The 18790-nt window shown below is 38.4% G+C and overlaps 1 protein-coding gene across 6 annotated transcripts in view; it reads right to left on the bottom strand.

Annotated features, from left to right (window-relative positions):
- The window catches only part of EPHA6 (EPH receptor A6), a 512920-nt gene that overhangs the window by 76721 nt on the left and 417409 nt on the right, over positions 1-18790 (bottom strand). For 4 of the 6 annotated variants that reach the window (XR_012588748.1, XM_074597837.1, XM_074597845.1 and 1 more), the window contains one exon: positions 10455-10577. The exons of the other annotated variants lie outside the window; for them this stretch is intronic. Coding sequence is in view for 3 of the 4 variants with exons in the window: in XM_074597837.1 (XP_074453938.1) it covers positions 10455-10577 (123 nt within the window). In the remaining variant the exon portion in view is untranslated. The remainder of the gene's footprint in view (positions 1-10454; positions 10578-18790) is intronic. 6 annotated transcript variants of the gene reach the window in all.

The raw sequence follows: 18790 nt of genomic DNA, 5'->3' as shown, positions 1-18790 counted from the left end.
CTGGACCTCTCAGCGCTCCCATGGTGTGCGAAGCACCCACAGTAAACTCTGTGTCCCTCACTGAAATGCCCAGGGCTGGGAGGGCATTCCTAGATCTCACACTAGCTCTGTTCCTTACATATTGCTTCAAATAGGAGAACCACTTGCCGTGGCACTGCAGCTTCCTCACTTCTGCTACTAATAATTGATGCGGTTGTACTCATCAGAGGTAATTTCAGCAAATAATGAAAAAAAAAAAATTTTTTTTCTCCATAACACAAAACCAATGGTGGAAAAAAGAAAGAAAGAAAACTAATGATTATGCAAAAAAAAGAAATACGGAAAAAAGTTCTGCCAGGTTAACCCAAATCAATATATATGAAGCCAAGGGGAATTTTGCTGCAAGCCATCCCACTTGCGTTACTGACCATTAGATTAAACAAGTTGTGTCCATTATGCGTCTATTTTTTCATCAATTTTAAAGGTAAAGTATATATCCAAACAACTGGGTTTACTGGCCTGAAGTTCTAAGCTGCCAAGAAACTTTCCTACTGATTTTAACTCTTGCAGATGTTAGTTATTTCAAGAGTTATTTGGTTGTGCTTGTGTTCCAAGAAGCCTCAAAAAATAGAAGTTGCACTTCCAACGCCCTTCTTGAGACTGCAGAATTTGCAACAGGATAGCATTGACATATGTACATCCTGCTCTTACTGGAAATCACATAACATAGCCTACTTATCTTGCTGTTAGTGCTCTGTTTTCCTGTATCTATATAATACTTTTCATTAGTTAAGTTAGCCCAGTCAAGGGAGGATACCTTTGCAAAATCAATTGATAAAAATACAAAATACACGAATGAGCATAAGAGCCCATTATTTAGCAAACTAGGGCCATATAGCTGTCACTACTAGCTAAAGAAGATACACTGCATCAACACAATCTGAAAATATTATTCTCTGATCTGTTTATCTGTAATTTTATACTGAATAATTTTACACTCACTACCTGGTAACCCACTGGCAGGAATTTATGCCTGTTGGTACAATTTGGAAGCCAGAAAAGTCTGTATGTATGCTTCTAAAATACCTTCTCAAATCCTCTGGCCTACTGCTCCTGCAACAACAAGCACTGTGAATGGTTCTCCTGTTTTTCATACAACAAAGGGAGAACGTGCTTTGGACAACAGAAGCTTTAACAGTCGCTGGCATCCTGCTTCTGCAACCCCTAATCCACATCAATCCTTCAGTGTGCCTACACAAGATAGTCTGGAAGGTTTTGTGAAAAGAAAAGTGGAACTGTAATGAGAAAGCAGTTACACCTTTTCCAATATTTGTTTTCTTATTCTTATCTTTCCATAAGAGAAACAAATGGAGCCTAGCAGAGAGTAAAAGCAGACAAGTAGTTGTTTGTCACGAGTTGGAGGTTGGGTAGGTGAGGGAGGAGTAGTGGCTAAAATTACACTGTAGAAATGCAATAACTGGCCCAAATTTTGACACTTTCTGCACTTATACTCTCCAGCCATATATCTTCAAAAAAATATTGCATTTCTTCAAGTTTCTATGTGTTGGGTTGGTTATCTGTATTATCTCTTTCTACATATTTACTAGCATTACAAATACAATATGGATGAAAAAAGTTCTATTTTATTCCTGCTGCTTACGTTTACATGAATATTATAAGCAGAAATAAAAAAGACACACTTTCATCATTAGGGTGAGATGGCTTATTAGAATTCAGATGTACACATGGAGGGGAGCAAGAGCTGGTGCGTTTGTAGACCAGCTCTGAAAGCTGCTGCATGAACTATTCTAAGTACATCTAATGCATCTCATTTGAGAGTCTTACGCTATTTTTCGAATACTCATCCATAAACAGAGAAATCCATGCTATGTATGATGAAAAGAGAAGATGATGCAAAGTTACTTTGCCAAGGTATCACCAAAATCAAGTCCTCAGCCTGCAAGAAAAAGCTGTGGAACCACTAGATCTGCAGAAACTGTGCACAAAGATGCTTTGCTTTGTCTTCATGTTCCCCTGATACCGAGAGGGCAGTGTGCCAGCCCTTGGGATAAAGTGATGTACCTTAAAACATAATCTGAATTATGGCAGTTGCCCAAGAACTACCACAGGTCATTAAAATAGCTGATGTTTGCATCAAAATCTTGGTCATGTACTCTGGAACCATTCTGTTATCTCCATGCCTCATAACGACACCATCTTACACTGACTCGAAAAAGGTCTTAAGAGATGACAAAATCACAAGTCAGATCAACGAAGAGAGCTCAAGGATTGCATTTTTGACCATACTGTCTCAAATACTAGGCGATACCATCCCATTTTAAACCAAAAAATCCTAGCAATAAAGGCAGTCTTTATCAGTGTATAAGTAGGAGGGAGAATGTAGACACGTTTCTTTGTAAGAATAGGTACTTTGTTACTGAACAAACACAAAAAATGTGGCCACTCAGTTTTAATTTAATTACGTTCAGGGAGGGCCAGAAGGGGAGTAAGTTTTTAATAGAACTGGTTCTGGAATAAGATTTATATTGCTTGAAATTTTGCATTGCATTGCATTCCAGCACTTTCGCTTTAGCACTGAAGTAAAGAACAGTTTAAAAAAATATCTGTAATAAATAACAGATTGTGGTTGGATTCAGTTTGAAAGAGATACTTTTGCCCATGTAGATTAACCAAAACAATTAATCTCACTTTTTAATAACTGAATTTTGGCATATTTCACTAATTCACATTATTTCACTAATTCACATATTCACTAATGCCGTTTCACCCTTAAGTTACTCTTAACATTTTCAATGTTCATTCCACTCTACATCCTCTTGTGGAAAGGGCAAGGGAGGTTCTTTGGTTCAAAATTAGTCCACAGAGTCTGACTGCATTAAGGATCACTTGCTGTCTTGACCACAGAGCGTGTAAAGGAATTTAAACATAACTGAGTCTGTGTATCAGGGGCTTCTGCACTTCATCAATATTCAGTATGCCATGATACATAACAGGTACTTATGGAACATAAGAAACAAAGCTTATTTAATCTCTGTTGTGAATTTACCCGTTATCATACATGTGTTATATTTAGAAGCTGTAAGCTACCAAAGAAATTTGAAAATGAGCAAAATAAAAAAAAATTGCATTCATAAGATTACAGTAAAACGTGGCTTTGTGCTTTCACAAGTATAATGACATGGTTAAAGTATTATTTTAATCCTACTCTGAAATGTCAGAGCATTTTTTGATTATTCATTACTATGCCTGACTGTGATCTTGATAAGATTCTGACATGTCTTGCACTTCAGAATATCCTTCATGTATTTTTTCCATTTACTATTTGAGCAAACATGTTTTGCTTCTATTTGCCTTTGGTCTACCTATACTTTAAACTTCTAAGCTATACAAAACTGATGAGCCGCCACCTCCTCCTTCATTGTTTATGAGTATCTTGCTGCTTTCTACACATGAGAAAGGCACCATTTCTCCTTTACAGAAGCAGTGGAGGCCACATAGCAATACCCCTGAAGTTTCTGAAATCCACAAAGAAAGCTTCGGTTGTAACATGTGTGAGTTGCTAAATCCAATATTAAGAAAACAAAACATCATGAGTCAGGGCTCCAGCAAATAAATGATGCACTGGATCTAGTATGATGACATTTTTGCAATCTCATGGGTTTTTGTCTTTTCTTTGGGGTTTTGTACCTTCAGCACATGAATGCACACATTTTCAAGCTTCTCCCTTCAACTCTGATTTTGATCATGAACAAAAGCCAAGAGTTATAACAAAGATGGGTCAAGCAGCAAATTTCAGATGCAGAGGTTTTTAGACAAGCATATACATCTTGACGAAATAAGAAAAATATGGAAACTTATTGACACATGAAGAAGAAAGCTAAAAGCACTCATCTCTCATAACTTAACTCCCATAACTGTGGAGACCTCTCCATAGCTAGCAATATCTAGATTTTTTTCTGAGAAAGAAAAAGTCATTCCAAGGGAAGGAGTAAAATTTTCATTACTATGCATCACAAACAGGTCATGTGAGTTGGTCCAGAACTATCTAGTCTTCACCAACTACATAAGGCACCTAAACAGAGTTGTTAAATTCTAGTGTGTAAAACCCAGAGTTAGGCAGATTACATACACAGCATTTGGACCTGGGAGTGGTACTTCAGCAAGTTGAATTCGATAAAGGTACACTGGCTTCCTAGCTAAAACAGACCAATAAACCCTAAACATTTTTCAAGTTAACTATTCCCCCCGTCTCCCACCTCACAAAAAGTCAATTCTGAATCTGCTTTCACATCCAATGATTTACTGCTACGCTAAGCGGGGAGTTTAGATTTTTTTTTCCTTTCATCTTGAAACAAAGAATAACCGTGTGTACAAATACATTTCAAATATCCTACGCTCAAAGCTTAATCCCAGTTCTACAGTTCAAGCTAGACCCTAATGGACCAGCACAAAAAGAAGTTTCTCTCACTATTCATGCTACCTACTGCTCATCCATACTTTGGTTCTGAAGTACTTCCTGCCTGCCTAATGGAAAAGTCCATATACATTTGAACTTCCATCCTCAGAAAATAGATACCATTATGTATTAGTTGTAGGGTTTATGGGATAGACATGCCAGTGAAATAGCACTGAGGCTGGAAAGAATAAACTGGAAGAGCCATTTGGCTCAGATATCCTAGAAAATGCATATGCGATAGAAGAATCAATTTGTTAGTCACTGAGCAAGAATTAGCAATTTTCATTTAAAAAGAAAAAACAGCAGTTTAGGTGCTGGAATCCAGAATAGGGAAAAATGCATTAACTGAAAAAAACCAGAAGTTACTTTTCTCATTATTGGAGTAGCATAATTATAGTTGAGTTTCACTATGAACAATTGCTCCTTGATGGTTCTTGTTGAGTAATTTTGTTCAATAAGGGTCTGTCAATACAATTTGCTTTCAATTGTCAGTTTATACAGTATCAAGAATAACGGGCTCACTCAGATCCACTTGGAAGTTGTAATAAAATATTAATTTTGGGAAAAAGAAAACTGATAATCAGCTGGTTTAGTATTCTACAGTTATGTCTGAGTTTTTTGAGAAGATCTCTGTAATAAACATGAACATTACCATGTATGTTAGACAGCCACAGACAACCAGGCAGTAAAACCTGGTTTTACTGGGGATATCCTCTGGGGATATCCTCTGTATAATGTACTTTATGTGGAGAAGGAGTCTTGTCATGACCTAGTCCAAGACAAGTGAGGTAGTCTGTGAATGAAATAGGGGACAATGATCCAGCTGCTGACTACATGGGGAGATCACAGGATTCACAAGCAAATCACAGCACTGACATTCATAGACAGGTGTGTATGGAAGGAATAATCTGGATGTTTTTTCCCCATCTCCTGTAATGTAGTTTGAATGCTGAACAGTATGAAGGGTGCTCGGGAGGATCGCTTACGGGAACTTTTCCATAGTTTCTCATAGCCTGACATCCATCCCTAGTTGTTCTTGTTAACAGAAAAACTCAGGAAAGGAGTTTATCTTGAAAGAAACAGTAGGAAAGACATTTGCTTTCTCTCCCTTCCTTTCCAACTCAGCAAACTTAACAATCTGTCTGACACTCTTCAAAGACAGCAGCATAACATAAATTTTTCTATTCTGACTTCTGCCAGGCAATATGGGTATGCATTTACATAACAAACCCTTTACAGGTGACTGAAATCAAGCGCTGCCAATACACAGCAAGAGCAGTAAGCTAAGAATTTCCCCCAAATGGAGCAAACAACACTGTACTTAGTTTGGAAGAGCTGGAATTTGAAGAAATAGATGCAGCACTTGCAATTTAGTTATTTGGGTTTTCACAACATGCGTATATATGTGTATGTTTGTGTGTGTGTATGTGTAATTATGAAGGAAGGGGTAAGCTTCCACAGCTTGTGCCAGTGTAAGCATGATGAGGAGTGTGACCTTATAGCAGCCTTCCAGTACTTAAAGAGGGCTGCAGAAAAGGTGGAGAGGGACTCTTGATCTGGGAATGTAGCGATAGGGTGAGGGGTAATGGTTTTAAAGTGAAAGAGGGGAGATTTAGATTATATATTAGGAAGAAATTCTTTGAGCGTGGTGAGACACTGGAACAAGTTGCCCAGAGAAGCTGTGGATGCCCCATCCCTGGGAGCGTTCAAGGCCAGGCTGGATGGGGCTTTGAGCAGCCTGGTCTAGTGGGAGGTGTCCCTGCCCATGGCAGGGGGGTGGGACTAGGTGGTCTTTAAGGTCCCTTCCAACCCAAACCATTCTATGATTCTATGAATTCTATTTAATATATGCAGGGATATCTCTTACGAAAAAGTACTTACTGCTTATGTGAATCCATCTGTCATTATAGACCTACGTCAACTAAGTCATGTGAATTTGTACTGCTAATAGGTGGGATAACAAGACACTAAGTAATTTGTGACATAAATGATAGTTAAATCAAAAGGAAGCTATTGTCTAAAAATGGGCTTGTTTTTGCAAAAATCTAGGATAGACATTTGGAGGCCTGCTGAAAGCTTTGCTTCTAGTGAAATGCTGTATAGCAGTGACAGACTTTTGATGCAACTATCAAATATAAGCACTATTGCATTAGCATAGTTATGTCTAAGCTTAAAAAACACCTACATTTGAGGCAATCCATTTATGCAGAAAGATGTAATGCCCCATGCCAGCAGCATAAATTAATCTTTAAGTTGGCTAAAGGAGGACACCTTTTACATAAGTGAAACTCTACACAGTGCAAAAGCAGACACCAAATTACACAAAAGTGAACATCAGCTGTCAGAGCAATGGTAAAAGAAATACACTCCCCCCAACTATTGAGTGAAAAGTAGAAAGGGAAAAAAGGAAACCAACAGCTACATTGGCCTGCCAAGCTATTTTCCAGATACTTATTTATAGCAGGCTTTTCAGCATAGTTCTGTGTTTCACTTAAAATATCTGTGGGGAATTTTGTAGAAAAAAGACGTAAAAACATTTTGTCTTTAGTAAGGAATAAATTCTCTGACTATCTTGAAGTAAACCTGCCACTTAGCTTGAGTTAAAGGTTTTGGTAAATAAAAACCATCTCATTATCTTTGTTCCCAATGACCCTAATAGCAGAATAATACAGTCATTTTAAGCCTTCCATGTAGTTAAATTCACTGAAATCTTACACATAAGCTATATGGGAAGCAATTAGGTTAGAACTCTGCAAAGTTATTGAACATTAAGTACTTCTGTTAGGCTTATGAAAGCTACTGTCCAATATGAGCCCAACATCTCAGATAAAGGGGGTGGGGTCACTGTGCTATCAAAGGCAGGAATCGAGCATGCTCACCTCCAGTACCAGTACACAAACAGCAACCCTGTCACTTTTAATGAGAGAGGGTAAGCCTCGGAGGGTAAGCATCAAGACTGCAATGGGCCCATTTTGCCTGCCTATCGCTGTTCTAAAAGCCAGAGGCTGCCACAATAACACAGATATCCTGTGGCCAGCAGGAATAGGGAAGTGATCGTCCCCCTGTACTCGGCACTGGTGAGACCCCACCTCAAATACTGTGTCCAGTTTTGGGCCCCTCAGCACAAGGAAGACACTGAGGTGCTGGAGTGGGTCCAGAGAAGGGCAACAAAGCTGGTGAGGGGTCTGGAGGACAAACCATATCATGAGCAACTGAGAGAGCTGAGATTGTTTAGGCTGGAGAAAAGGAGGCTGAGGGGAGACCTTATCTCTCTGCAACTGCCTGAAAGGAGGTTGTAGTGAGGTGGGGGTCGGTCTCTTCTCCTACGTAACAGGTGATAGGACAAGAGGAAATGGCCTCAAGTTGTGCCAGGGGAGGTTTAGGATGGATAATAAGAAAAATTTCTTCACCAAAAAGGTTATCAAAATTGGAACAGGCTGCTCAGGGAAGTGGTTGAATCACCATCCCTGGAGGTATTTAAAAGATGGGTAGACGTGGTGCTGAGGGACATGATTTAGTGGTGGTTTTGCCAGTGCTAGCTTGATGGTTGGACTCAATGATCTGAAAGGTCCCTTCCAACCTAGATGATTCTATGATACCACTGCTTAAACACCTTCTTGGAGCACTGTTGCTTTGGGTGTCTTTGTTCCCTGGTAAAGTAATACTCAGAAAAAAGGGCAGGTGTTTAGTGCAGTGTTTTTCGTTACAAAGGAGCAAAAGGTACGTCCCTTCTCTGTACTGAAGTGATTAAGGATTCAAGGGTAAACTTATATTTTCCTCTGAATCATGCACAGTAAGAGAATCAGTTCTGAGTCCCTCACATCCCAGATCAGTACTCCCTTCAACACTTTTTTTTTGGGGGGGGGAGGGCAAAAAGTGCAGTAAACGTGGGGCTTCTGCTCACGTGTACAGCAAAGCTGGTTTTAGCAGTTCAGAAAGCTATCACGAAATGGAAATGGCATACTCTAGTCATCTCTCTAACAGAGAGCGGCAATTCAGAATTAAGACTGTGCTTAATGTAAATACAAATATGATAAAGTAAAAAAGGAAGAGGTAAATAGCAGCACTACAGATAAGACTGATAGGGCATATTTGTTAACAGCAATTTCTGACTTACACTGCAGCGTTTCATGCCACCTGGGCCCCTCATGTTCTCTTTCTCAAAGGAACACATCTTGTCCATTGGATTTATCACAGTTCTTCACTGGCTTTCAACTACCTGACAGTTCTCGCTTTCCAGAAGGTGAGCAGTCTCTCCCTTTCTGTGGGGTTGCTGCTTGGCTCATTTTTTTGTTGTTGTTGACAGGATCAAACAATAACATTTATTTCTGTTACCTTGCTAGGATATATGTTGCACACCATGTAGCTGCATTTCCGTTTTTTCCCTGTTTTGAATATTGCATCAGATTGAATCAGAATTCTTAGTAAAAGACATTTAATAGCAAGAAAGTATGAACCAGTTTTATTAAACAAACCACATTTAAGAGTTATGATTTAAGTCTAAAAAATGTGATGAAAAGCTTTACAAGCACTCAGAAAACAACAGTCCTGATGACTTCTAAAATAAACTTGTAGGTAGGTATGTAGGTGAGAAGCCAGTTCACAAGTGCAGTTAAGCCATACGTGAACTAATAGAATCAGTGATATGCTATACGTAACACTATGTTCAAAACAGAGTATTTTGTGGGTCCTGGAGTATTTCCTCTTCCACAGTTGTTTGGTTACAGATACCAATCTCATTTTGATGCTAACAATCAAAATAGCCTAAGGGTATTAAACACTCTGAGATATCCCAAGGAGAAAAAAAAATGGAAAATATTTTACAAACTGTTGACACCCACAGTCATAACAAAAAACATCAAAGTGGCTGAGAAGCTTCTATTCAAAGAAAGAAAGTAAACAAAGAAATAATAGCACTTACAAAGTGCTTAAAGATAACAGCACTTAAAAAAGTAAGAATCATCTTCTATTAATGAGGCCTACAATTATTGCAATAGATAAAATGGGGCATAGAGAAGTAGAACAGTGTGACATTAGCACATGTACAGATTAATTTTACATATCAATACATAGTTTGGAAAGGAACAGAATTGAACTTTGATTCAGTTTTAAGTATAAGTAAAATACATATATACTTAATCTATTAGCTTTGGTGGAAGATGGTGTTTAATGGCTCGGCTCCAGAAGAGAATGGATAACACATATAGCCTTTCTGGGAAAGAATGCCTCTAAACCTGTCCTTCTTTCCTGTTTTAGCCCAGTATCTGATAGCAGCCCGTTCACCTGGCATGGTGTTCTCATTCTTAGCCTACACTCAACCTTATGCCAACCCTCCAGGGTTTCTCGTGCCATCATACAGCTGGGGACCTCACTAGAGGCAATGCAGAATATCATGCTGGCAATACAAGCAGTGGGGTTTTCTCACTCATTTAATGAGAATTACAGTAGTTCAAATTGTGATAAAAGTTATTGAAAAAAGTCAAGACAGTTTTCACAAGAGACAAGTTGCAGCTATGGAAGCATACAAAGGATTTAAATACTGTATCAGTACATAATTAAATTTTGTGTTTCCAAATTTGTTTTGCTTCCACGTTTTAGCAGGGGAATGTAAATTTTTAGGGAAGAGTCACACAGTCACATAAAATCTGTGATTTTATAGAGGCATTTTTAAAGTTATGCCTCCTGGTGCACATAGGCATGCTTCATGAAGTGCATGATTAGAGGATACCAAGCCTTCTCTTTCTATATTTAGGTTGAGCACTTAACTACAGATCAGTTTCCCTCACAATTTCTCCTATACATTGATTCAGGAAAATGCCCAGTCCCTGAAAAGTTATTTATCTTTTCCATTTCCTTTCAGTTTGGCTTTTTTTATTGGAAGAAACCTCTAATCTCCCTGTCTGACCAATACCAAATTTTGTTTCCCTAAGATGTGTGGAGAGATGGGGCAAAGGGTGAAGGGAAAAATTGATGTGGGGGAATAGGCTGGAATACCTACCAGAGGAAATGCTGGGGGGTAAAGATCCACCCCCTGACACTGGATGTGAGGCCAGGATGCTATTTAAAAATCCCGCCCTCAGGAATCTCGAAAGAGACTTCACCCCAATGGTCGGAAAGGATCCTTTCAAAGAGATAAAAATTATCATTAATCAAATGACTTGTTCTTTGGCTGATAAAAGAAGTTGACTGTTTAAAGAAAGAATACCCAAACCTCCAAAAAGTTAACAGTGGTTTCACTGGAACAGATCTTATGAAAAGCAGTTAAAAGTTTTTCTTTGTTTTTTAACCAAGTCATACAATACACAGCTTTAACCAGAAAGAGCTTGTTTTCCGCAGACTTTGCAAGTGGAGAATTCCAGCACTTCTAGGAGGAATCGAAAAATTTGAGATTTTTAAAAGGCAAAATACACCTATTGGATAATCATAATGTATTTCAGATGACTCTACTATAGAGACATTTTACATTTTGTACACAAATCAAATAGCCACTGGTAGAGATGAAGCTATACCAGCAAAGCTGTGTTTTATACTAGTAGCTTAAAGCCACCTGACAAAAGTCATGTCAGGCAAGGGGAGAAGGGGAACCAGAATTTGCAGCTTCATTACTGCCTTCTGTGTCAGGGCAGCTACATCAGTCAGAGCTTCTATCACATCTCCCAACACCTGTCAATATATTGATGCAGGCAAAAGCCATGAGTACAGACACGGCCCCTTTCTGCTTTGCTCTCACCAGAAGCTTTACAGATTTTATGCTTTCAACAGAAGAAACTATATGTTCTCGTTGCCTAAATGTACAGTTCTATTTCTGGAAACAGAGATTATCTCATCCACCACTTTTAAAACAAGTACTTGTGACACATCTATTATAGTGATGATAAATAAGGACTTCTTATCATTTAATCCACTATTTCAGCTTTCTGTGTATGTACAGAGACCTAGAGGCATCATTTCAGCCAGCTCACGTTAGTGCTTAGTGAATGCCGGCACCAAAGATGGATCTGAAATGAGAGCTCTACACATCTTGCTTAAAAGCACAATCAAGGTTCTCCCATCTTGCAATAAATCTAAATTGACAATCAGAATAATTTGTATATTTTTGCAAGTACATCAAGCAAGCATCCATCCAAAAATTTAGGCAATGGCAAGTTTGTTTTCGTCATCTTGCAGGTATTTTACAGTTGTTCTTTTAAAAGATAGAAAACATCTTAATATTTATATAGAGTGAAAAAAAGAAATGAGAAAAAACAATGAGAAAAATAAAACAAACTGTTGTGTGTTTTTTTTTTAAACAAATAAAAATGTAGTGAGGAAAATTTAGCCTCAAAACACACATATGTATTCGTTGAACTTAAAGCAGCCTAAGAGAGCTTTGAATTTTTCTCTTGTATTAATTTAATTAGTGTTCTGGATGCAGTATTTTTATATCTGATGGTTAAAGATAAGGCATAGAAGTTTTCCCTCTGGCCACTTCAGAAAAGCTAACTTTGGCAGTCAAAGTGTTTCCAAACTTCATGGCTTTCATTTTAAAATATTTTCAGAAGTGATCATGGATAGAAAGTTGAGAATGCAATACACAGAAATTCAATTTTAAAATGGAAAATTGTTCCATAAACTCCAAGATGTTCGGTACTAAACAGCATCTTAAAACATGAAGGCTAAATAATGAACATATGATGACCTTCCAAATAAAACTTTGCTTGTCTGTTTCAAAATATGAATTATACCAACCATAAAGAACACCCACTGTGAGTCACATGCCGTATGTACAGACCTTCAGAAAAGCCAAACAGCTTGAGCTTCACCATTGACATTTTCCTACATTTAAACGGTGTTAAATGACAAGCAACTCAAGCTTCCTAGCAGTGTTACATTAAGTTATTTTGTTATGGGAAGTAATGGAGACAAACCCAAATTTATTTCACTTGTTGTACATATGCAAAAATAAAAACAAGGACCAGCAAATTTTGGAGCAATACAGTCGATGAATACTAAGAAGAGAGCTCGGGTGCTAAAATTATTGAGGCTTTATAAGCAGCAAATAACTAATAGAATACATATAAATAATGTTTTTCTCTCACTGAAAAAGGTAGGATTCAGTTGCTTAAGCATAACTGCTTTGTGTCATTTGAGACACTGTAGAAAAATCTGAGACGTTCACATTTGACTGGAAACATGACAAGATCGGCAGGAGATTTGCACTCTTTGAAAGTGACAACAGGAGGCGAAGCAGTAGTTGGGTATCTAAGAGTAGGCATTTAGTACCATTTTAGGCAACTGAATCCTATCCAAACAGTCCACTGTCACCTTAAAAATGTCTCTCGTTAAGTAGAATACAGAGTTAAAAGAACAAGACCTCCTTTAGTCTCTTCTAGAAGTCTGCAAACAGCTTCTGAAAATGACAAGGTTGATAACATTCAGCCCTGATCAGTATCCAGCAACGTAAAAATACAGACAAAAGACAGGCTGAAAGTTCATTCCTGTTAAAACGTTCATGGTCCTAAATTAAAAGATAGCATATGCCCCAGAATGAACAAATGGGTGCTTTTTGGTAGTATAACTTGCACAACGTGAACAGGGTTTGAGACTCCATTACATGACTATATATGTGGACATTGACTGTCATTGCAGGTAGCTGGGAAAGAAAATTAATTCCCATAAGTCCCATCAATTGCTACCAGGACAGAGGTCTGATAAGAGCCTTAGGCATTTACATTAACTTAGCAGCTTTACTCAAATTTTCGCTTGTTTGGAAAAACATTCACGACATATTTGATAGAAAATCTGCAACAAAAAAAAATGTATTCAAGATAGAAATGGAGAAAGCTCTCTGCTCACACACAAAGGAGGCAGGTGGGAACATGCTATTAAAGAGAAAACACCAGCTCAGAAATATTTCTCAGAAACAGTATAAACTTCTGTGTGGAAATCATTGAAAAGACTAGCATTTCCTTCTATCTGATGATGTTTGGTGGTTTTTTCTAGTTGGACAATGAATCATGCTTAGCTGAAGAAAACGTCCACCAAAAATGTGCCTGCTGCTTTATATCCTGCTGCTTTACACTCCAAATTGCAAAAAGCAATATTAATTTTTTAGAGGTGTACGGTGGCAATAGAAATCTTAATGCTTAATTTAAACCATCTCTTTAAAGCAACCACACCAGACGTTTGCTAGATGCTAGGATATTATTTCTTTAGCTAACCAGCTTTCTTGAGAAATGCCATTCTGTCAGTGCACATTACACAGACACTAGTGCTTTAACAGCCATTCTGTTTTGTGTAAAAATTAATGGGCGTTATTTTAGCAGTGGGTGGAGTTATGCTAATGATAGAGTTTTAGTATAAGGTCTTACTGGTTGTAAACTGGGAAAAGGAGAAATGAATATTAAGCCGTGATTCCTGAACGTACTGGAATACAGCTGTCACTTAGCAGCTTACAGGCATAGTTTCACTAAGAAAAAAACCCAACCTCTCTCCCTTCCATAGTTATCCACTATGGAACACCATGCCACCTTAACATGGGAAACTACATTAGTTACGGGTATTAGTTGTAAAACAATATGGCAATACTCTGAATAGCTGATAGTTCACCAAGTATCCACCACTTACTGAGTTCTGTGATACTAGTTTATAAGTCGGTGTAAATTCTTCTGTTTCACAATTATCACAGGTAGGTGTCTGTGCTCAGAGGCAGTGGGGGAGTGCTGAATCAATTAGCCTACCTTCCTCCTTCATCTTCACTTCCAGGGGGAATATCATCCCACAAATGATGGAATTTGATAGGGAAATAGCATAGCATTGTGAACCGGTATGGTTTTAGCCATGTATTATCACACAGAGCAGAAGGGCAAGATTAGATAGCTGGGTAAAGGAAATACTTGTGCTTAGTTCAGCTCCAGAGCACGTACGTTAATCCACACACATTTATTAGCACTTGCATCGTGACAGCATGCCCAGCCAGAAGCAACAGCCATTTCTCCCCACAGCAAAGACAAATCCCACGGCCTAGAGCTACCAGCAACCTAACTGTGCCAAAGAGTCCCACACCTACAAAGGAGAGAAAGCTCTGCCATGTGGCTTAACAAAAATACTAGACTGATGAATGAATGCATGGCATGAACGAAGAGATGAATGACTGATGAATGAAGAGAATGGCACCAAACACACCCGGTGCGATACCGGTGGAAGTCAATGGACTAGAATGAAACACGTAACTTCTGTTTGAATGGGGGGGTGCAGGGGCCCTTGTAACCTACAGTAAAAAGCATTTAAAAGGAACTAACTAACCTGCACTTTAAACTCTCAGGGATTGAGCAAGCTGAGAAATGTTAACCTGAACCATTATTTTGGCTGCCGACGCTTCACAGAAAGTTCCAGCAGAAGACCCTCAGACTTTTTCACAGAAACCGAACACGGTTTTATTCGGTTAGTGACGGCAGGTACCCACTCACATCTGCTGACTTAAGTGCAAACATTCCCACCAGTTTTGCTCCCACAAGCAGTCCAGTGCCAGCACAGCGCTGGCTGTCCTCAGGGACCCGCATCCCACCTTTTCCTTTTTCGCCAACTGCTGGCTTCTTTGCCCTACTACCATCAGCAGCACTTGAGCCGATGCCATGGCACCCTCTGGGGCCCACAAGACTCGCAGGGATTGGGATCTGAAGCTGCTAAATTGTGCAGGTAGAGGCAGGCAGGGCCATCAGCTTGTTCTGTTTGTGCCAGGGTCCTGAGCCACGTGGGGAGCAAATTAAGCACTTTTTTTTTTCACTTTAGCGATTGTACGTGTGGAACCTTAGTGCAGCTTGTGGACTTTGATTTTAAAAAGAAGAACATTTCTACAGTCTCCGCATTGTGTCTAACAACCCAGCTGAAGTAGGTTAGAAAGCCTACTGAAGAGGCAGACTGCTCTTCAGCCCTGTTATTTGCTGTTGTTATTTCTTATTTATTACACTTTGAACTGATCCAATGCTTTTTGCAGGTAGAATCGACCATTCCAGGTGCTGTGTATTTTTGGACATCAAACAGCTTGAAATTCAAAAGGAGCTCTTTTGCTGCTTAATTCAATAAACCAGAATGAGATATTCTAGAGGTCACAATTACTGTCAGTTATCTCTTCTTACTAGTAACATCCTTTATTAGTACCATCAAAGGACGACTTCAGTTTGTTATTCTTTTCGCACAGATTTTGTTTAGAATTTGAAAAATAGGAAAAATGCAGTTAGTGTAATTAATGTAAAAAACCACTGATACTCATTTCTATATAGTGAGTTGTCTTGATGCTTTTCACACAGGGATTGTAAAATACAGCTAAGAGAAATTTCTTAGGACCTCTGCAGAGGAAGGTTTTGGAGAAGTGAGTCAAAGGGCTATAATGAGCTTTTGCGTTCAGTTTGGCCAGAAGCGACTTAATGACTTCAGGACGTTTTCACTTATCACTGCACTCTCATGAAGGCGGCACTATAATATTTAGTAATGAAATACTAGAGAACAGAATGTAGAAAGAGTTTTCCTGCTTCTGAATAGGGGAATTATCCAATGTTACCACTCAATGTCTGGGAGAAGGCTGGCTTCTGTTATGAGCACCTTCCATTCTAAAATAAAACCTGCTTTTTATTGTTACTAGTGTTTCCTCAGGGAAGCTAGAAGAAGGGTTACAGCATTTCTTCCAGAATTATTTGTAAAATATCCATTATGGAAGGTACTGAAAACTGGTCGACTTTTCTCTCACATGATTTTATTGATTTATCCTTCCTACACCACCAGCAATTGCACATTACTTCATAATCTCTTATGGGGGAATGTATGGAGGAACAGCTTTATAAAACTCTGAAATTATGATGTCAGATCTTGTACAGCATTCAAAAGACTTGACTTGGAATGGAAAAAAAAAAGATCAGAAGCGGAGCTAAAATTTATCCCTAACACATTTGTTGGATCATATTTTCAGTACACTTGGAAAGCATGGATCAATAAAATTAATTTTAACTGTTTTGAATGCACTAATCTGGAGATTTAGAATATGCTTTTAATAATTTATTACAGATGCAAGCAAAGGTGATAGAGTATAGAGTGGTATGCCTAAATGTTTACCCACATAACTTATATGACTTAGGAAAATCTATTTTTAAGATCACTAAACAATATTTTGAAATACGTATCATAAACTATTAGAGCACAACAACAATTAACAAAAATGAGTGTGCTTACCCCTATTGAAATCATAGAATCACAGAATGGTTGAAGTTGGAAGGGATCTCTGGAGGTCATCCAGTCCAACCAAATCATGAGAAGATTTCCATCACCATGCAAATAACACAGTGAAATCTTTTCAAGGCTAAATTCTGCTGTCAGGTACCTAAGCTAGTAAAACTAAAACCTGTTTAAAATGCATTTTGCTTTCCAGAGGGAAATTTGCACTCTAATGATCAGCAGCAAATTTTCAAAGGGTGGTCCAATTTTGTTTTCCCAGATTCCGCTTGAGTAAATGACATCATCCCAGAGCACTCACAAATTATTCTGTCATTCCCAAGTGCACTTTCAAGAACTTGTAGGTCTTTAACTGCCTTTGAGCAACTTTTAAAGCAGCCTGAATTTTTAATCTCACTGTTGTAAAATATAGAGCTTGGAATCTTAACTCAAAGTAGAAAGTACTATTAGAATACTAGTACTTAAATATCTTAAATATGTAGCCAATGTAAAACTTAGAACATCTCCTTCATTTACTAGGTAGACTCTAAGTAATCAAGTGAGAAATAGTCAATACCTGATGCATCTCCAAGGGAAAAACTACAATGGAAATGATATCATTTACGTTAGCAAATTTAGCAAGATGCCAAGGTATATGAATAGAAGAAACAAGAAAACAAAATATAAACTCCTGTTGGAAGGATGCAGCTGAAGACTGTGGTATTTTTAACCGGTGAGACTGGAATTCCTTCTGAAGCAACTCATGTCAACATATAAATCTGCAAAAGACCTTTGCACCTGCTCTGCTCCACTTAAGGTCTGGAATTAGGCAATATAGGGAATTATTTGGCAGAATCTCTTCAGATAATGAATTTTCACAATTTTAATACAAAGCAGTGTCTAAACATTGAAGTTGAGAGGAATCTGTGTTGGGGAATAGTCACCCAAGCAAGGGTAGGTGCTCTTGCTAGTTCTTAAGATTAGAGATTGACTATAGTGAGGAATCGCTTTCGTTCTAGGATGTGGCATGGGTATATACTGTCTCCCTGACATGTGCCCATGGAAAGGAAAATTGTATGTCCTGTTCAAAAGGGAGCTGCAATGACCTTCATCCACATTCTCAGTCTGCAACGCAGCTGCCCACACACCTGGAATAATCCAGAGCTCCTTTTGTCTGCCTCTGAGTAACTATCTCACTTCACCGAGTTTCAGCATCTCACTTCAAAAGATGACCCAGATTTAATTTTAGTTCTGTCAGGATAGTGGCTTGAAAAAGGAGAAGGATCACAGGAACTTATCTGCAACACCATGCATCGAAGAGTGACCAGTTACTTCATTTTTTTGGGTGCTGTTACATAGTCACTGAATAAACCACTGTTACATAGCCACTGAATAAACTCTGCTGTGCATTTAAAACAAGAATTCAGCTCGTCCCAAATTATGAGTATTACACATGAAATCTAAATGGATTTTCTGAATATTTGTGAGCAAGTTGGTTACTTTCAATCAAAACAACTTTAGGAAAAGCTCTCTAAGAAATTGACCAAACTGCATCATATATTTCTCCTGAATAGCCTTAAAAATGGAATAACAGGTGCCTAAATTTTCTCTTTTTGCTACATCTTAAGAGAGATTGTGTGCGCTTGAAAATTTTATTTTAGAACAAAAAGTCATTTTTTTCCCTGTTATTCTGCATAAGAAACTTTTTCTCTCAGAAAAGGCTGAAGAGTAACATCCTACTGCACAACATCCCCAGCAGGACTACCCTTTCTCAAAAGTCAGGTGCCATTATTCTCAATGGGACTGAGATTATATCTTGCCTACAGTCCGCTGATTATTCTGAGAAGTGCAGCAGCCTTCCAAAGTATTCAATGAGCCCACACTCACAAAGGGCTCTTAAAGAGAGCCATTAGATCACTGGAAACAATAGGACGTGGTAGCCTCTTACCACAAAATGCTGTAACCAAAATGGCTGTGGTGCAGATGTGCCCTAAGAGTAACAGGAAATAACACGTAGAGGACAAATCCAAGAAATTCAGGGATATTGCACCTTTGTTGATGAACAATGGCAAATCTTACTAGAAATTCCTGAAGAGCTCTTTTTAAAAGCTTTGTATCAGATATACTTATCAGAAAAAAGTAGAAGAGAGG

The sequence above is a fragment of the Larus michahellis genome, chromosome 1 (genome assembly GCF_964199755.1).
Source record: "Larus michahellis chromosome 1, bLarMic1.1, whole genome shotgun sequence".
Lineage (NCBI taxonomy): Eukaryota > Metazoa > Chordata > Aves > Charadriiformes > Laridae > Larus > Larus michahellis.
The sequence above is the reverse complement of the archived record's forward strand: the minus strand, read 5'-3'. Positions and strand labels throughout refer to the sequence as shown.